General features: G+C 43.6%; 2 protein-coding genes across 15 annotated transcripts in view; one reads left to right on the top strand and one right to left on the bottom strand.

The window, feature by feature from the left end:
* The window catches only part of CEP63 (centrosomal protein 63), a 43,175-nt gene that overhangs the window by 15,145 nt on the left and 15,618 nt on the right, over window positions 1-12,412 (bottom strand). For 2 of the 11 annotated variants that reach the window (XM_074877963.1, XM_074877966.1), the window contains 4 exons: window positions 11,094-11,203; window positions 5,492-5,627; window positions 3,660-3,840; window positions 1,620-1,715 (listed from right to left, as the gene is read on the bottom strand). In XM_074877963.1, the coding sequence (XP_074734064.1) occupies window positions 1,620-1,715; window positions 3,660-3,840; window positions 5,492-5,535 (321 nt within the window). In that variant the 5' untranslated portion in view covers window positions 5,536-5,627; window positions 11,094-11,203. Of the gene's footprint in view, window positions 1-1,619; window positions 1,716-3,659; window positions 3,841-5,303; window positions 5,351-5,491; window positions 5,628-8,099; window positions 8,246-11,093; window positions 11,875-12,412 lie in introns of those variants that run through there. The other 9 variants (XM_074877962.1, XM_074877971.1, XM_074877964.1 and 6 more) reach the window with 8 other exon arrangements.
* Window positions 8,291-12,102, top strand: ANAPC13 (anaphase promoting complex subunit 13). 4 transcript variants are annotated; one of them, XM_074877977.1, is made up of 4 exons: window positions 8,291-8,416; window positions 8,920-9,061; window positions 9,352-9,477; window positions 11,655-12,102. In XM_074877977.1, the coding sequence occupies exons 3-4, from the start codon at window positions 9,379-9,381 to the stop codon at window positions 11,778-11,780; spliced, it is 225 nt and encodes a 74-aa protein (XP_074734078.1). In that variant the 5' UTR covers window positions 8,291-8,416; window positions 8,920-9,061; window positions 9,352-9,378; the 3' UTR covers window positions 11,781-12,102. The 4 variants fall into 4 exon arrangements, with proteins under 4 accessions (XP_074734078.1, XP_074734080.1, XP_074734079.1 ...); XM_074877978.1 differs by lacking the exon at window positions 8,291-8,416 and adding an exon at window positions 8,480-8,751; XM_074877976.1 differs by lacking the exon at window positions 8,291-8,416 and adding an exon at window positions 8,480-8,825.

Here is a 12,412-nt window from a genome sequence, read left to right as displayed (position 1 = left end):
AACAGAAAATATCACTCCTACGCCTACTGCTAGAATGCTAAAGCCGTATCAGAAGCAGGAATGAGGAAAAAACTCTTGACATTTAAATGACCCTCTGTGCAAATAATCACTTGGAGCTTGCACGGAATTTTCCATCTGATGAGCTCCCCCCAACTCAACTATTAAATAAAAAGTTTCAAGTCACATGAATCTGAGAAATCATCATTCCTGTTTTACTGATGGAGAAAGTTAAGCCCATGGATGAAGAGAAGGACTGTGAGAAGAAAAAACATCTGAATCAAGACCTCGTGCACTGGTCACAAAAGGTTCTCCAGAGTCCCGCGTCCAGGCATGTTCAATGGGAATGGACAGACATACAGGCTTAGAGTTAATATACGAGCATCTTTTGCCAAACACATCAGAAGATAGCACAAGTTTATTCTTTCAACAATCTCAGTGAGTTGGACACTGTACCTGTAATTTTACTGGTAACGGTGGTAAACCAAGACAGAAAGAATTTCCCCAAACAGTACTAAGAACAGATGACTGAGAAGTACTGGAGCTTAAGATCATCTACATTAATATTGTGTGGGTAAAATACCAACACATTGCGATTTTGGCCACAACACACACGCTGTATTTTAGCCTTAGCAATTTAGGCAGATCTGCCAATGCACCTCCGCTTTGCTTTGCAGCTTATCCACAATTCCAGTGGGAACATCTAGTGAATGAAGACTGTTAGTCATACTGAACAGTAAGGTGTTCTAAATGAGGACAGATGCCTTCTGTCGTCAAAGCAGAGACTACTAAATTAATTTAACTTACGGCTTACAGCAAGCATGAACTAGGCCCAATCCTACAGAGAAAACAGGTCAATGCTCTACTGGCTGTTCATGCCACTTAACTCCTGCTACTGACAAGCAAGTGGAGGCAGGCAAGGAGTTAAGGCATAAACACGGAACGCTGTTATATCACCTGCAGGACATTCCACACGTACCACCTTGCGGTGAATAAGAAGCTTTTTGAGATGAAAGCTCTGAAATTATTTTTGAAAAATATTTTCTAAGTATATTTAGTTTTTATTAAGTGTATTAAGACTAATATGCCTTGAGAGAATAAAATCCTTACCAACAAACTCAGAGTCAATGGAGCCAAAAAGAAGATGAGCCTACATACCATTCTCATTTCTTGATTTCATACAATCCAGGCCAGTTACACCACCACCCTTTTTTTAATTTCATGACATGCTGAAAGAGCAAACTGCTGCTGCCTGTACCCATGGCAACTTCATAATAAGCACTACTGTGACTAGAATGGGCGAACCCAGGACATTTTTTGCAGTAAACTTCTGCAGATGTCTAACACATGAAAACTGCAACAATACATCTACTCCACATTTCTACTTCAGCAGTTTTCAGTGCGTCACCAAGTTCCTCCGAAGTGCAAAAAACAGGCCTAATGAAGCATAAAAATATTACTTTGTCTACACTCAATGCTCTTTTCTGTAAGAACACAAACATTAAAAGAATGGGAAGTTTTAAAACCATGGTATTTAAACAAATCAATGACGCAAAGTATTTCACTATCACATCATATATCAACTGGGAACTAAAAACCAATCTTCTCTTTTTGCAACTCACCTCCTCTTGAAATTTCTTCAGCTGTTGTTCATATTCTCTAACCATGTCTTGTTTGGCTTTTTCCATGTCTTCTACCTGGTGACGCAACATGCCAACCTGAATGAAGAATTAAAAGCCAAATAAATAAAACAATAGAAGTGGACTCTATTGTCAGTAGATACTAGGATTAGTTTTCATTTCATAAATAAACATTATAGTAGGAGCGGGAAATGACTATTAAAAGACCCTAATTCTATTAACAACTGCACGTTATTTCAATGTGGTCACTCACTACGAACCAGATTAAGTCTATGCCTAAATCTTTGGTAAGCTGAGGCCAGAACTGTTTCTGTTCTGGCCTCTTGGTTTGAGCCACTTTCTGGCTTTCAAGTTTGGGGATGAAGATGACAGTTTGGGCTTGTGTCAAAAGGCTATTTCTGTCTGCTCTTTTTAACAAATTCTTCATAAACATGCATAATGATTTCAAGCCATCTACCAAGAGAAAAGATGGCCATGTCATTATCTTACCATGCTCAGGTGAAGCAAAGATTCCAAATAGCACATGGAGGTGAGCGGGATAAAGAAAGAAACGGGGCTTTGAAACTCATGGGGAAGACTTCCCTTACATTGATTCAACTGCTCCTGTGACTCATTTTGGGGTTTGTGGGGTTTTTTTCCCCCCCATCTTTTTTCTATCCACAACCCAGAGTGGCCACCTTTCTAACTGCAGGTTCAAAGGACAACAAGCCAACAAATTAAAAGAAATCACCACAGAAAATTCATATGAGTAAATCAAAAGCATGAGTATACTCCAGTAGCAACTTTAATCACAGTTTACAGTTCAGTTTTGAAATCAATGTTCGGTTTTGGTGGTAAATATTTCACAAAAGTGTCTTGCAAAAACACAACTGATAATAACAATGATAACCTATATGATAAAAATCACTGTTCTTGCAAATGAAAATCCTATGGCATGACTCCAGATTTAGTAATTCTGTAAAAAAAACATTAATTCCAAAACTTGCCATGCGGACCAGTAGAAACACCTGACCATATTAACAAGAACCTACAGAGTTCTTAACCCACTGTCACTGCAACCTGTCACATTTCTCTCTATTTTACTAGATTCCACATCAAATTACTAAAAGCTACAGCAATACTTGGGTAATTTTGAGGATGTAGTATACTTGTACAGGCACCCAAAAAAACCAATTGCTTGTGCAGTTATCTGCTGGCTTTCGACCCAAGAAATCAAAGCAACTTCATCAGAGAGCTGCCAAAACACAATTTGTAGCGATGAGTCTGCCGAAAGATAGGACACAGCAGCTATAAATATAAAGACAAATTTTAAACACTTTCAGAAAATGTCAATGTGGCTAGATCTTAAGATATAGCTACCCAGACTCCTGCTGGTTTCCTCTGATCAGTTCATTTGCACAAGTTTATGGTCCACATCCTATGCAAAAACTTCACTTACTGATACTTCTCCACTGATACAGTGATTTTTTGCACTTCCCCCAGGCCTTTAATTAAAGGCTACAAAACCTGAGCTGCATAAAATAGCCCCTGGGGAATCTCCCAGCAATATCCTGGTGTAGTTTACACTACCAAATGTTTTTTCTACCAATGACTGCAGGTTGCTGGGCTGTCAGTTACTGTTGTATCCAGATTCAGCATCTCTGGGTTCCCTCCAGGAACTCTGACAGCTCAATCTGTGGACTTCCACCAACCCTTAGGGAGTTGATCACTTGACCCTGGTTGAATTATGAATCGGACACCTTGTTCCAACAGGCTCCTTTGTAAATACTATTCCTGACTTCCAACTATGAAACAGGCTCCAGTTTTTCTTAGCACAGTTATTTGCTAAAGTTAACCTCTTATTCTGGCTTAGCATTTAAATATTTTAAAAAAATAAATCAACCAGAACTGATGAAACAATACCCAAAACACATGTCCATGCAAACTCAAACTCTGAAATTCAGGTTCAGTCTTTATATTGTACTGTAACATGTAAAACACACAGGTTGACACCAATCAGAAAACAGTATGAACCCGAGGTACCTCCTTATATTTTTCCTGCAGAGCAGCCCTGGCAGAGGAAAGTTCCTGCTCTCGAACACTCAGGCAAGCTTCCAAAGCCTGTGTTTGTCCTTCCCATTCAGACTTCTTGTGAGCCACCATAATGTCAATCTGCTTCATCAGTTCCTGCAGCTCAGCCTCACAGGAAGTCAAGAACCCACCGCTGGAAGGGAAAGAGCTTGAAGTTACAAAGCAGACACCACCCAACACAGGTCCAGTGTCCCCCACCAACAAAGTCAGCAGAACAAGCTGACTTGCACCAAAGGACCAACTTGGCATATGCAGTGCTTTGAACTCTATGCAAATTAGCTTGCAGAGAAATAGACTTAATATTTACGTGTTCAGCCCATTCTCTAATGCAGAATCTCACAAGTCGTATGTTTGTATCACTGGGCAGAGACCTAAATTTGGCAATGACCAGCAAAGAATACTTGCAAAATCCCAGCAAGAACAAATGACTTTCAATGTCTGTGTGTATACAGAGAACGGTCCCAACCACCTATAAACACTTATCCCTTTGTCTCAGTACTATACATTATCTAAGTAAACCAGAGCACGCTTTATCCATATTTTGTATTTATCTTAATTGCTCTCCAGTCAGAGGCATTTTATACCAAGTTTCAGTCACCAGAGAAATCTCACAGCCAAGCTATCAGCTCCTGAAAACCGAAGTTTATCACAAATGCAGACAAACCCCCAAGTAGAGGGGGCTGGATGACAACATGATAATGAAGAATAAAACATTCGCAATCCATTGGGGAGAGCATGCTCCCTAGCGACGCTGCAATTTCTAATTTGGTGCAGTAATTATTGAAGCCAATTCAACTAAGTCCTCTAAAACTTCCCAAGCTGCTAAGCCAGGGACAATATTAAAGCTTGCAAGACACAGCCCTAGAGGGCGGCGAACTCCACGATGATCTTTACCCTTTTAATTTGCCTGTCAAACAGGAAGCACTGAAAAGAAATGGAAATCAATAGGTTAAGGGATTGAAATTTCTCTGTTCCCCCAGGACATATGCACACTTCACAACTTGGCAGTTTTTCTATAGGGAAAGAAATACTTCCTAAAGGAGCCAAAATCAGTTAAATCTGAAGTTCACCCTGTCCTGTGAGTTAACCAAAAAATTAGCAGCTATTACACAGAGAAAGAACATTTCCTTCACAGCATCTGCTAATATAAAGCTAAGTCTAAACTTGATTTCTGCAACCAGTTCTCTGTAGAAGATACAGTATCAGGAAACTTGAGTCACATTCTCAAAGATGACTATGAAAATGGCATCAGTGACTTTTGCTTCACACTTGTTTAACACATAAAACATTTTTTTGCATTATTGGCACTACAGTCTCTCTCAGGGATCCAAAAGTCTAGATACTAAGACAAAGCATTAAGGATTCTTCAGAGACGAATGGGACTCGGCAGTTTCAATACAGGCAGGAAATAATCAGATGTTTTCATTAAAAACAGATAACAAAGTCATGTCTCATTAACCTTGCAAGGCTGTTACAAATAAAGTATTTATTCACACCTTTAATTACTATTGCTCCTGATGTTAGACAACAAAAAAAAAAAAAAAGATGTAAGGTTTTCAGGAAGATTTAAAACTAAATTTTTGCACAGTATCTCACCCAGTGGCTTTGCTTCTGCACCAGCTGAAGGCCACTGCACATTGTGGTTGTCCACCAGCAGGCAAACTCCAAAGCCCTTATTTAAGCAACAGAAGCTTCATCTGATACCAGAGGATTTGAGTCTGAATAAGAGGGAAATTAATACTTAAATGATTTTGAATGATGGGTATATACTGTTGCATACATACCTCCCCTGCCCATTTCTCTGCATTCCTTCCAGCAAAGCCTCCATTGCCAAATCCTGGTGGCTTCAGCAGCTAGGAAAGTACACAAAAGCAGCAGTCACTCATGGCAATGTATGAACAAGGCTACTTCTCCATCCAACTGCAGAACAAGCAGAAGTCCACAGAGGAAAGAAGTTAAAAAAATTACAATTAGCACACAATTACAGGTGAGGAAAACAATGGTCACCTTCATGAACTTACAAGCCAAATATCTGCCGAATAGAGGAAAACAGATTTTTCTACAAAAAAAAAAAAAAAAAAAAAAAGACCCAGTGCAACCATTCAGTGCTATCGAATTGCAGTGATATAATCATGTGAGCTAATAAATGGAATAACTCAAACAGCAGCAGTGAAAGAGAATCTGAACTTCAGCAAACAGGCAAACTCAACACGCTGGGAGTGGCAGATCTCGCATCTCCTGGGTGCACCAAACTGCGGAGGATCAGCGACACACAGGGACTTCCAAACGGGCCAGCCCAAGATCCACCTCTGACAAGGACATTTGTCACTTCAGAGGAAAACTATAAGCACCTTGTAGCAAGTAGCAGTAAGAATCCATCCAAAAATTAGATCTCTCACAAGTCTCTATTACAGACTAGGTTAAAGAGACCACACAGTTTACAAATGCATTCAGGACACGTTGCTAGTTCATACAGTTGTAAGAATTTTAAGATGGGACTAACTCTTCAAAAATTCCTCTGGTGCCTTAAGCTATGGAAATAAGTTGCACAGGTTTACAGTAGCAGTACACTGTCTTAGTTAAAAATGACATCCTTTAAGTCATGAGCACAGGTATGTATGTGTGCATACACACAGAAGTTTCACGTATTTGTGAAGCAAGAAAGGTTTACATTAAAGGCAAAATGGAGAATTAAAAAAAAAAAAGTTACCATGGAACACCCAAAAGCTAGAATTTATTTCAGTGGCTCCTCCATGAAACTGTGGCTCTCTAACAGAAAAATGGTTAAACTCATCCTGAGGATACAAAACGACACTTCAGTTTCACTCTGTGGAGGTATTCACACAATCTTCTGTTTCCAAAACATCTATGCACTTTCTCAAGTATTTAGAGATGGATCCTCCCAACACCATTCCTCAAAGGTTAATATGGCATTATTAAGCAATCAACAAAAGTGGGAGTAGGTCACAGAGACTCTCAGAAATGCAAACTCAGATTTGCTCTTTCACTTTCATCAGAGCTTCTATGCTGCTCCTACAGCATTTTAAAACACCATCCAGAGATTAAAGCCTGTCCCTGGAGTTAAGCTGTATTTTAAACCACACACATATGTATTTCACCAAGGGAAAAAAAAAATCCTATCCCTATTCTGATACGGTGTTTTGTCTCTCTTTGGTCCTGTCTGTGCTTAGCAAAATTCAATCAGCATGCAGAACACCTTTGTTGTACTGCTGATGGCAGAGCTGCTGAGGAGAGCAGACAAGCAGATCCCCAGAGCTGCTGACAGAACTCCAAGAGACTTCTCCAAGTGGCAACAGAGGACATTAGCCTGTAGCAGCTCTTCTGTTTCATCCTAATCACACCTACACAGAATCGATTTTCAGTGGGTAGCAGAGAGATTTCATTGTCCACCACAGAGAACGTCTGCTAAAATTCAGAAAGAGAATCCGGAGCGCAATCCAGGCCCTTTATCAGCAGCTCCTTTCGTGAGAGGTTGGGATCAGTTCAGCACTGACAGCACTGCAGCCCCGAGGAGCCAGGCAGCAGCCACTCTTGCCTCTGTCAGGCTTTAAGCAGGGCCCCCAAGGTAAGACGGCTGGATCTGCCAGCTCTGCGTACTTGCCAGCTTACCCACCTTTGGGGAAAGAGCCATGAAATCAGAAACCTCTAGCCAGTTTTATACTACAACAGGTTTGTTGGCTTCCTATTATATTTTGACCCCTCAAGCTTGCAAGTGGCGATGTGCAAGTTAGAGGCGACTGCACAGCAAGACCCACATGGATACCAGAAGAGGAAACAATCTCTCATTAACTACAGCTGAAGCAACAAGAGCTGGCCTGTCGCTTCTGAAATGGAAGAAAAAAATGAAGTATTTGCGAAAAAGATAAAACATTTAAAAATCAACAAGATTTAGCATCCCAACTCATGAAATGTAGCAGTAGAGTCAAGGGGAGAAAATGTGACAATACGCAGGACTTAAGAATACTGCCCATGAGAAAAGATTAGGATTATTTGGCATTTAAAAAACCCAGTAGGGTGCAATTTTAAAGTGTCGCTGGAAGTAAGGTGCCAACGAACAGGAAAGCCCGACCCGCGTTGCAGCAAGCACTCTCCAAAAGTGCCGGTAAGGACGGGCTGGGCTCGCCAGCCGCTAGCAACGCCACCGCCGGCTGCTGTAAGGCCGGGCAGGAGCCCGGGGGCAACCACCCCGCCGCAGCCCCTTCGCCGGGGCAAGAAGCCACCTGGGCCAGCGTCCCCTCCGCAGAGCCACCGGAACACGCGCCCTCCTCCTGCCGGGCTTTAACTCCTCCCCGGCACCGAACGACGCTCAGGGTGTTCCCACACATCCCCTCCTCCCCAGCCCCGCTCCCCGGGGATAAGGCCCCGACCCACCCGCCGGGGCCGACCTGCGCTCCGGGCTCCCCGCGCCGGCCCGGCCGCTGCTCTGACCCCGCCGCGGGGGGCGACGGGCGGCGACCGTTACTGACGGCGGGTGGCCGAGCCGGGCTTGGCTAAGCTTGGCCTGGCTTGGCTAAGCTTGGCTTGGCTTCCCCCCCGCCCGACCGTCCATCGTCCCACCCCCCGCCGCTGCCGACCTAACGGCGGGGCCAAGCCGCGGCCTAGGCGGCGGGCGAGCACTGCGCCTGCGCGGGGACTGCGCCTGCGCGCTGCCGGCGCCGAGGCTGCCTCCCGGGGCGGGGCAGGGCAGGGTAGGCCGCGGGCAGGGGCCGCCTGGCCCGGGCAGAGGGGGGGGCACCGGGGGTGTAGGGGGTCGCATCGCCCCGGTCACCGGGGCTGCGCTGCGCTTAGGCCTGTGCCCACCCAGCGCGGGGCCGCCTCTGGAGCGGCTGGGGGCTCCACCGCTCTGGGTGTAAAGGCAAGGCCTGTCGAGGGGTATCTCTGGAGCCAGGCACGGCCAGCCGGCTCCTGCAGCCTCCCGGAGCCCCCAGCCTGGTTTGGCCTTAAATAAATATCGGTCAGTCGCCAAACCTGGCACGATCGAGCCGCCTGCTGCTGGCTGCTGTCCTGCAGGAGTCACACAGGGGTGAGGTGGCATCTCGGGGAGGGCAGAGTACTAACCAAACGATCACAAGAAACCCCTGGAATGATGGAAGACAGGTCTTATTTCTTCCTCCTGTTCCACCAGTTTCCTGGTTTTCAGGATTTGGCAGCATTTTGTGTGCCATTAAATCCTTTGTTCTGACTTTGCCAGAGTCGTGAAGCTGCGGGTGAGTTACAGCACTGATGAGGGACTGAAAGCAAGCAGGCAGCAACCGACAAGCAACGGTTCTGTGCAATTAGAGGGGACTGGGGAGCTCTAGGTCCTCAAGCTCATTCAAAAGAGACTTCTAAAGGTCAGTAGCTATAAACACATGTAAAGCTCTATAATTAATAATAACAGGCTAGTTTTATGTATTCATCTCTGACACATCAATCTGCAATTCAGTTTGATAGCATTCTTTTCAGATGAAATAGTTCTCTTGTGTTTAAAACCCTTTTTGAGTGGATTAGGAAAATCAAGGTTTCCCATAAAAGCTTAAGCTTAACAGAAATTGGATCAAAACTGGAGCAAGCCTATAGTCCAAACTCCAGGTCCTTGGTTGGGGATGTGGATGTTAGAAATAGTATCTGCTTTGTGTCCTAGATTTAGCTGTACTTGCCAGCTACAACGATGGACAGCGAAGTGCAAAGGGATGGCAGAATCCTGGATTTGATCGATGATGCATGGAGGGAAGATAAATTGCCGTATGAGGATGTGGCTATCCCTCTGGTAGGTGAATTGCTACTTATCAGTCTGAGTTAAGGCTGGTGTGTTTATCACAGCCCCTTCCAAGAAATGGCACAGACAGTATTGCTTGTGGTGCACTTCATTCGTACAAAAGGTTGCCGGGATGGATCTGACTCACTCTTTTCTTGTCCTATATGCCAGTCATTCCTGTGTGCACATAAGGACGTGGATGATTGTCTTCCCCTGACCGGTTCCCAAATCTCCTCGGAACTGGAATGCCCTTCCCATCGCACAATTCTGGGTTTGGCATCAGGGAGGAGTAGAACTGTCCCTTCTCTGTGCTTCCCCTTCATGTTACTAGTGTTTGAAGTGGTTTCCCAGTTGGTTTGTAGAACAGAGAGGTTCAGTCTCATGCTGACAGTTGCAGTCTTGGTTACACTTTATTTCCACTTTCTGAAATTCCATTAAAAGAAGCTGAAAATTTTCCAAACCTCTTCCTAATCAGTCTTTCCAGATACAGTGTTGCCGTTGCGAATTCAAGGATAGCAACTAATGAACTGGCATCCGCAGTAGGACTCTTGCTTGTAGCACTGCATCCAATGCATGGCAGCTATCTTTTCAGCCAGTGTACTTCTTGTTGTACAGCTACCAGGCCAGAGAGGTGCAGCTGGGGAAAAAAAGCTACGTCTGATCCCACAAAGCCCAGAGCTGAAACTTCAGATCTCCCACACTGACACCTTTCCTTAGTCATTTTGAAACTACCAGGGAAGTGAGAGGTATCTGAGAGTTTTCCCTTTCCTTATTCCCTCTGGTACACAGGCTTTAGCCTGGCTAGCACTGACAAAGCAGCCGGGGACTGCTAGTTTCTTTTAGCACAGAGACATTACCAAATTGCTAGTGACATGACCCAAGCTTTAGCCCTTCCACCACTGTCTTTTCAGAGAGGACGAGGAGCAGCTACACACCTCCAAAATCCATATATACAGCACACAAGTTTTCCTGCCAAGATCTGGGCTTGTAGAAGCGATCTTGCAGAACTGCAATCCTCAGATACAAGATCCCAAACCCCCCTTTGCTTGGCATAACCTGTATTAGACAGGCTGAATATCATAGACTAGTTTCTTGATGACATTTGCCTTTACCTTGTGTCCAAACGTTACTGTTTCTTTCCTTACAGCCATCTCTTGAGCTACTTACAGTCACATACAGAGGGCAGCCTCAGAGCAGGAAGCCTCATCAACTAACAATAGAAAGAAAGGCCTGGCTGTGGATATAAAGATCCCTAGGGATGGGATTGGCTCTGATCACATAGAAAAAACATCACAAATTCACAGGAGACTTACTCAGGGGCATTGTAAAGGAGCAAACAGAATGGCTGTAAAGTGGTATTTGAGCCTGTCCTGAGCATCTGATCCAGTGCTCACTCAAGAGACTCCTATGAACTCAAATGGGCTCAAATCATATGCTGTTTTCAAAACTGAAAAATTTTGTTTAGCTCATGCTGGGATTTCCAGAGACCTAGAACTCAAAATTCTTGCCCAAATGGTATCTGGCAGAATAACAAGCACTCTGTGTGATAGCACCAATACAGCAACACAGAGAACAAATAATATAAGGAAGGAAAACAAAATCTCAGTTAAACTGTACTTCCTCCTTACTGGGTCGTGAGCAGCTCAGTGTTGCACCTGGTACAGGTTTCTGACTTCTACTGTTGATACAGCACAGCCACACCTGAGTTCAGCATGTAGAAAGAGGAAGGATTTCTCACCTGCCATAGGAAAGTAACATGTTACAGAATGAGTTGTCTTAATAACAGCTATAATGAATGCAGAATCTGTATTCCTGGCAACAGCAAAAGAAACACATTACAAACGACCAATGGAACAACGGCATCATACTATTATTTACTTATTTTGCATTTGATATATATTCTTCTTCTTCACTGCATGTGCAATCTGAGTGTACAGCAAGGCCCCAGGGTCCTGCAAAACCAATTTACCTTTCATATTAGGCACCATATTAATCTCAAAAGAATATTGTTCATAAGTGGGCTTAGTAATATTTTTAAGTGGATCAGTATGTATGATACGTATTGTTCAGATGCACCCTTTGGTCTCGTGTGTGGATTTTTGTATTTATCCATGCAAAGTCTTAGTAACCTGCTCCTTTCAGGAAGTGTATTGTGTGTGGAATGCATTGTACCTCTGTTTTGTTCTCAGAATGAGCTTCCTGAACCAGAGCAAGACAATGGTGGCACAACCGAGTCCGTGAAAGAGCAAGAAATGAAGTGGACAGATTTGGCTCTCCAGTATCTCCATGAAAATGTTCCACCCACGGGAAACTAGTTAAAATCAGTGAGATTTCATGCAGTGGATGCATATAAAAAATATTTTTCAGCTGACCATCGCTGTCATAAGCTTCTCTAAGGAGGAAACATTTCTGAAAAAGGCTCGGATTCAAACAATGGTTCTACTCACAGTGACCAAACACAGTTTAAAATGCTTCTATAATGAGTGTGAAATAACAATGGCTGACACCTCAGAGCTAGTATCAGAATGCTTCTCTTATGTAAAATTATTTTATATCTTGTTAAGTTGTTCTTAAGTTGGTGCCAGTTCTGATCTTAAATGTTTTCTATGTGTGATAAAAGAAGTAATTTTTACTGTCTTGAGTTGTTATTGGTTTCAAAGCTCACAATGGGATCACTTCTGGGTCCGAAGGCTGATGTCCCAAGAAGTATTCCTGTGTATTCTGTGCTTAGACTTCAGTATACAACAAACAAACAGCCGTGAGTCAGTTGTTACCATCTTTAACTAGTGTGTGGCTGAGGAAGGTTGTGTGGGGCAGGTGTGGAAGACTGGTCAACGGGATTCAAGACCTGGAAGTAATCTGTAAACACTGGTGGTTATTTGAACTCCTCATGTCAGGATGGGATAGTGGTGGACAGCATTTCCAGTGCTGACATCCTGGGTACGTT

The sequence above is a fragment of the Strix uralensis genome, chromosome 9 (genome assembly GCF_047716275.1).
Source record: "Strix uralensis isolate ZFMK-TIS-50842 chromosome 9, bStrUra1, whole genome shotgun sequence".
Lineage (NCBI taxonomy): Eukaryota > Metazoa > Chordata > Aves > Strigiformes > Strigidae > Strix > Strix uralensis.
Note: the sequence above shows the minus strand (reverse complement) of the source record. Positions and strands in the feature narration are given on the sequence as shown.

Bases quoted from the DNA above. Each gene is read 5' to 3' on its own strand.
- ANAPC13 (XM_074877977.1), top strand. From the start codon at position 9,379: ATGGACAGCGAAGTGCAAAGGGATGGCAGAATCCTGGATTTGATCGAT. The intron at 9,478-11,654 runs GTAGGTGAATTG...TTTTGTTCTCAG, and splicing joins AGGATGTGGCTATCCCTCTG to AATGAGCTTCCTGAACCAGA.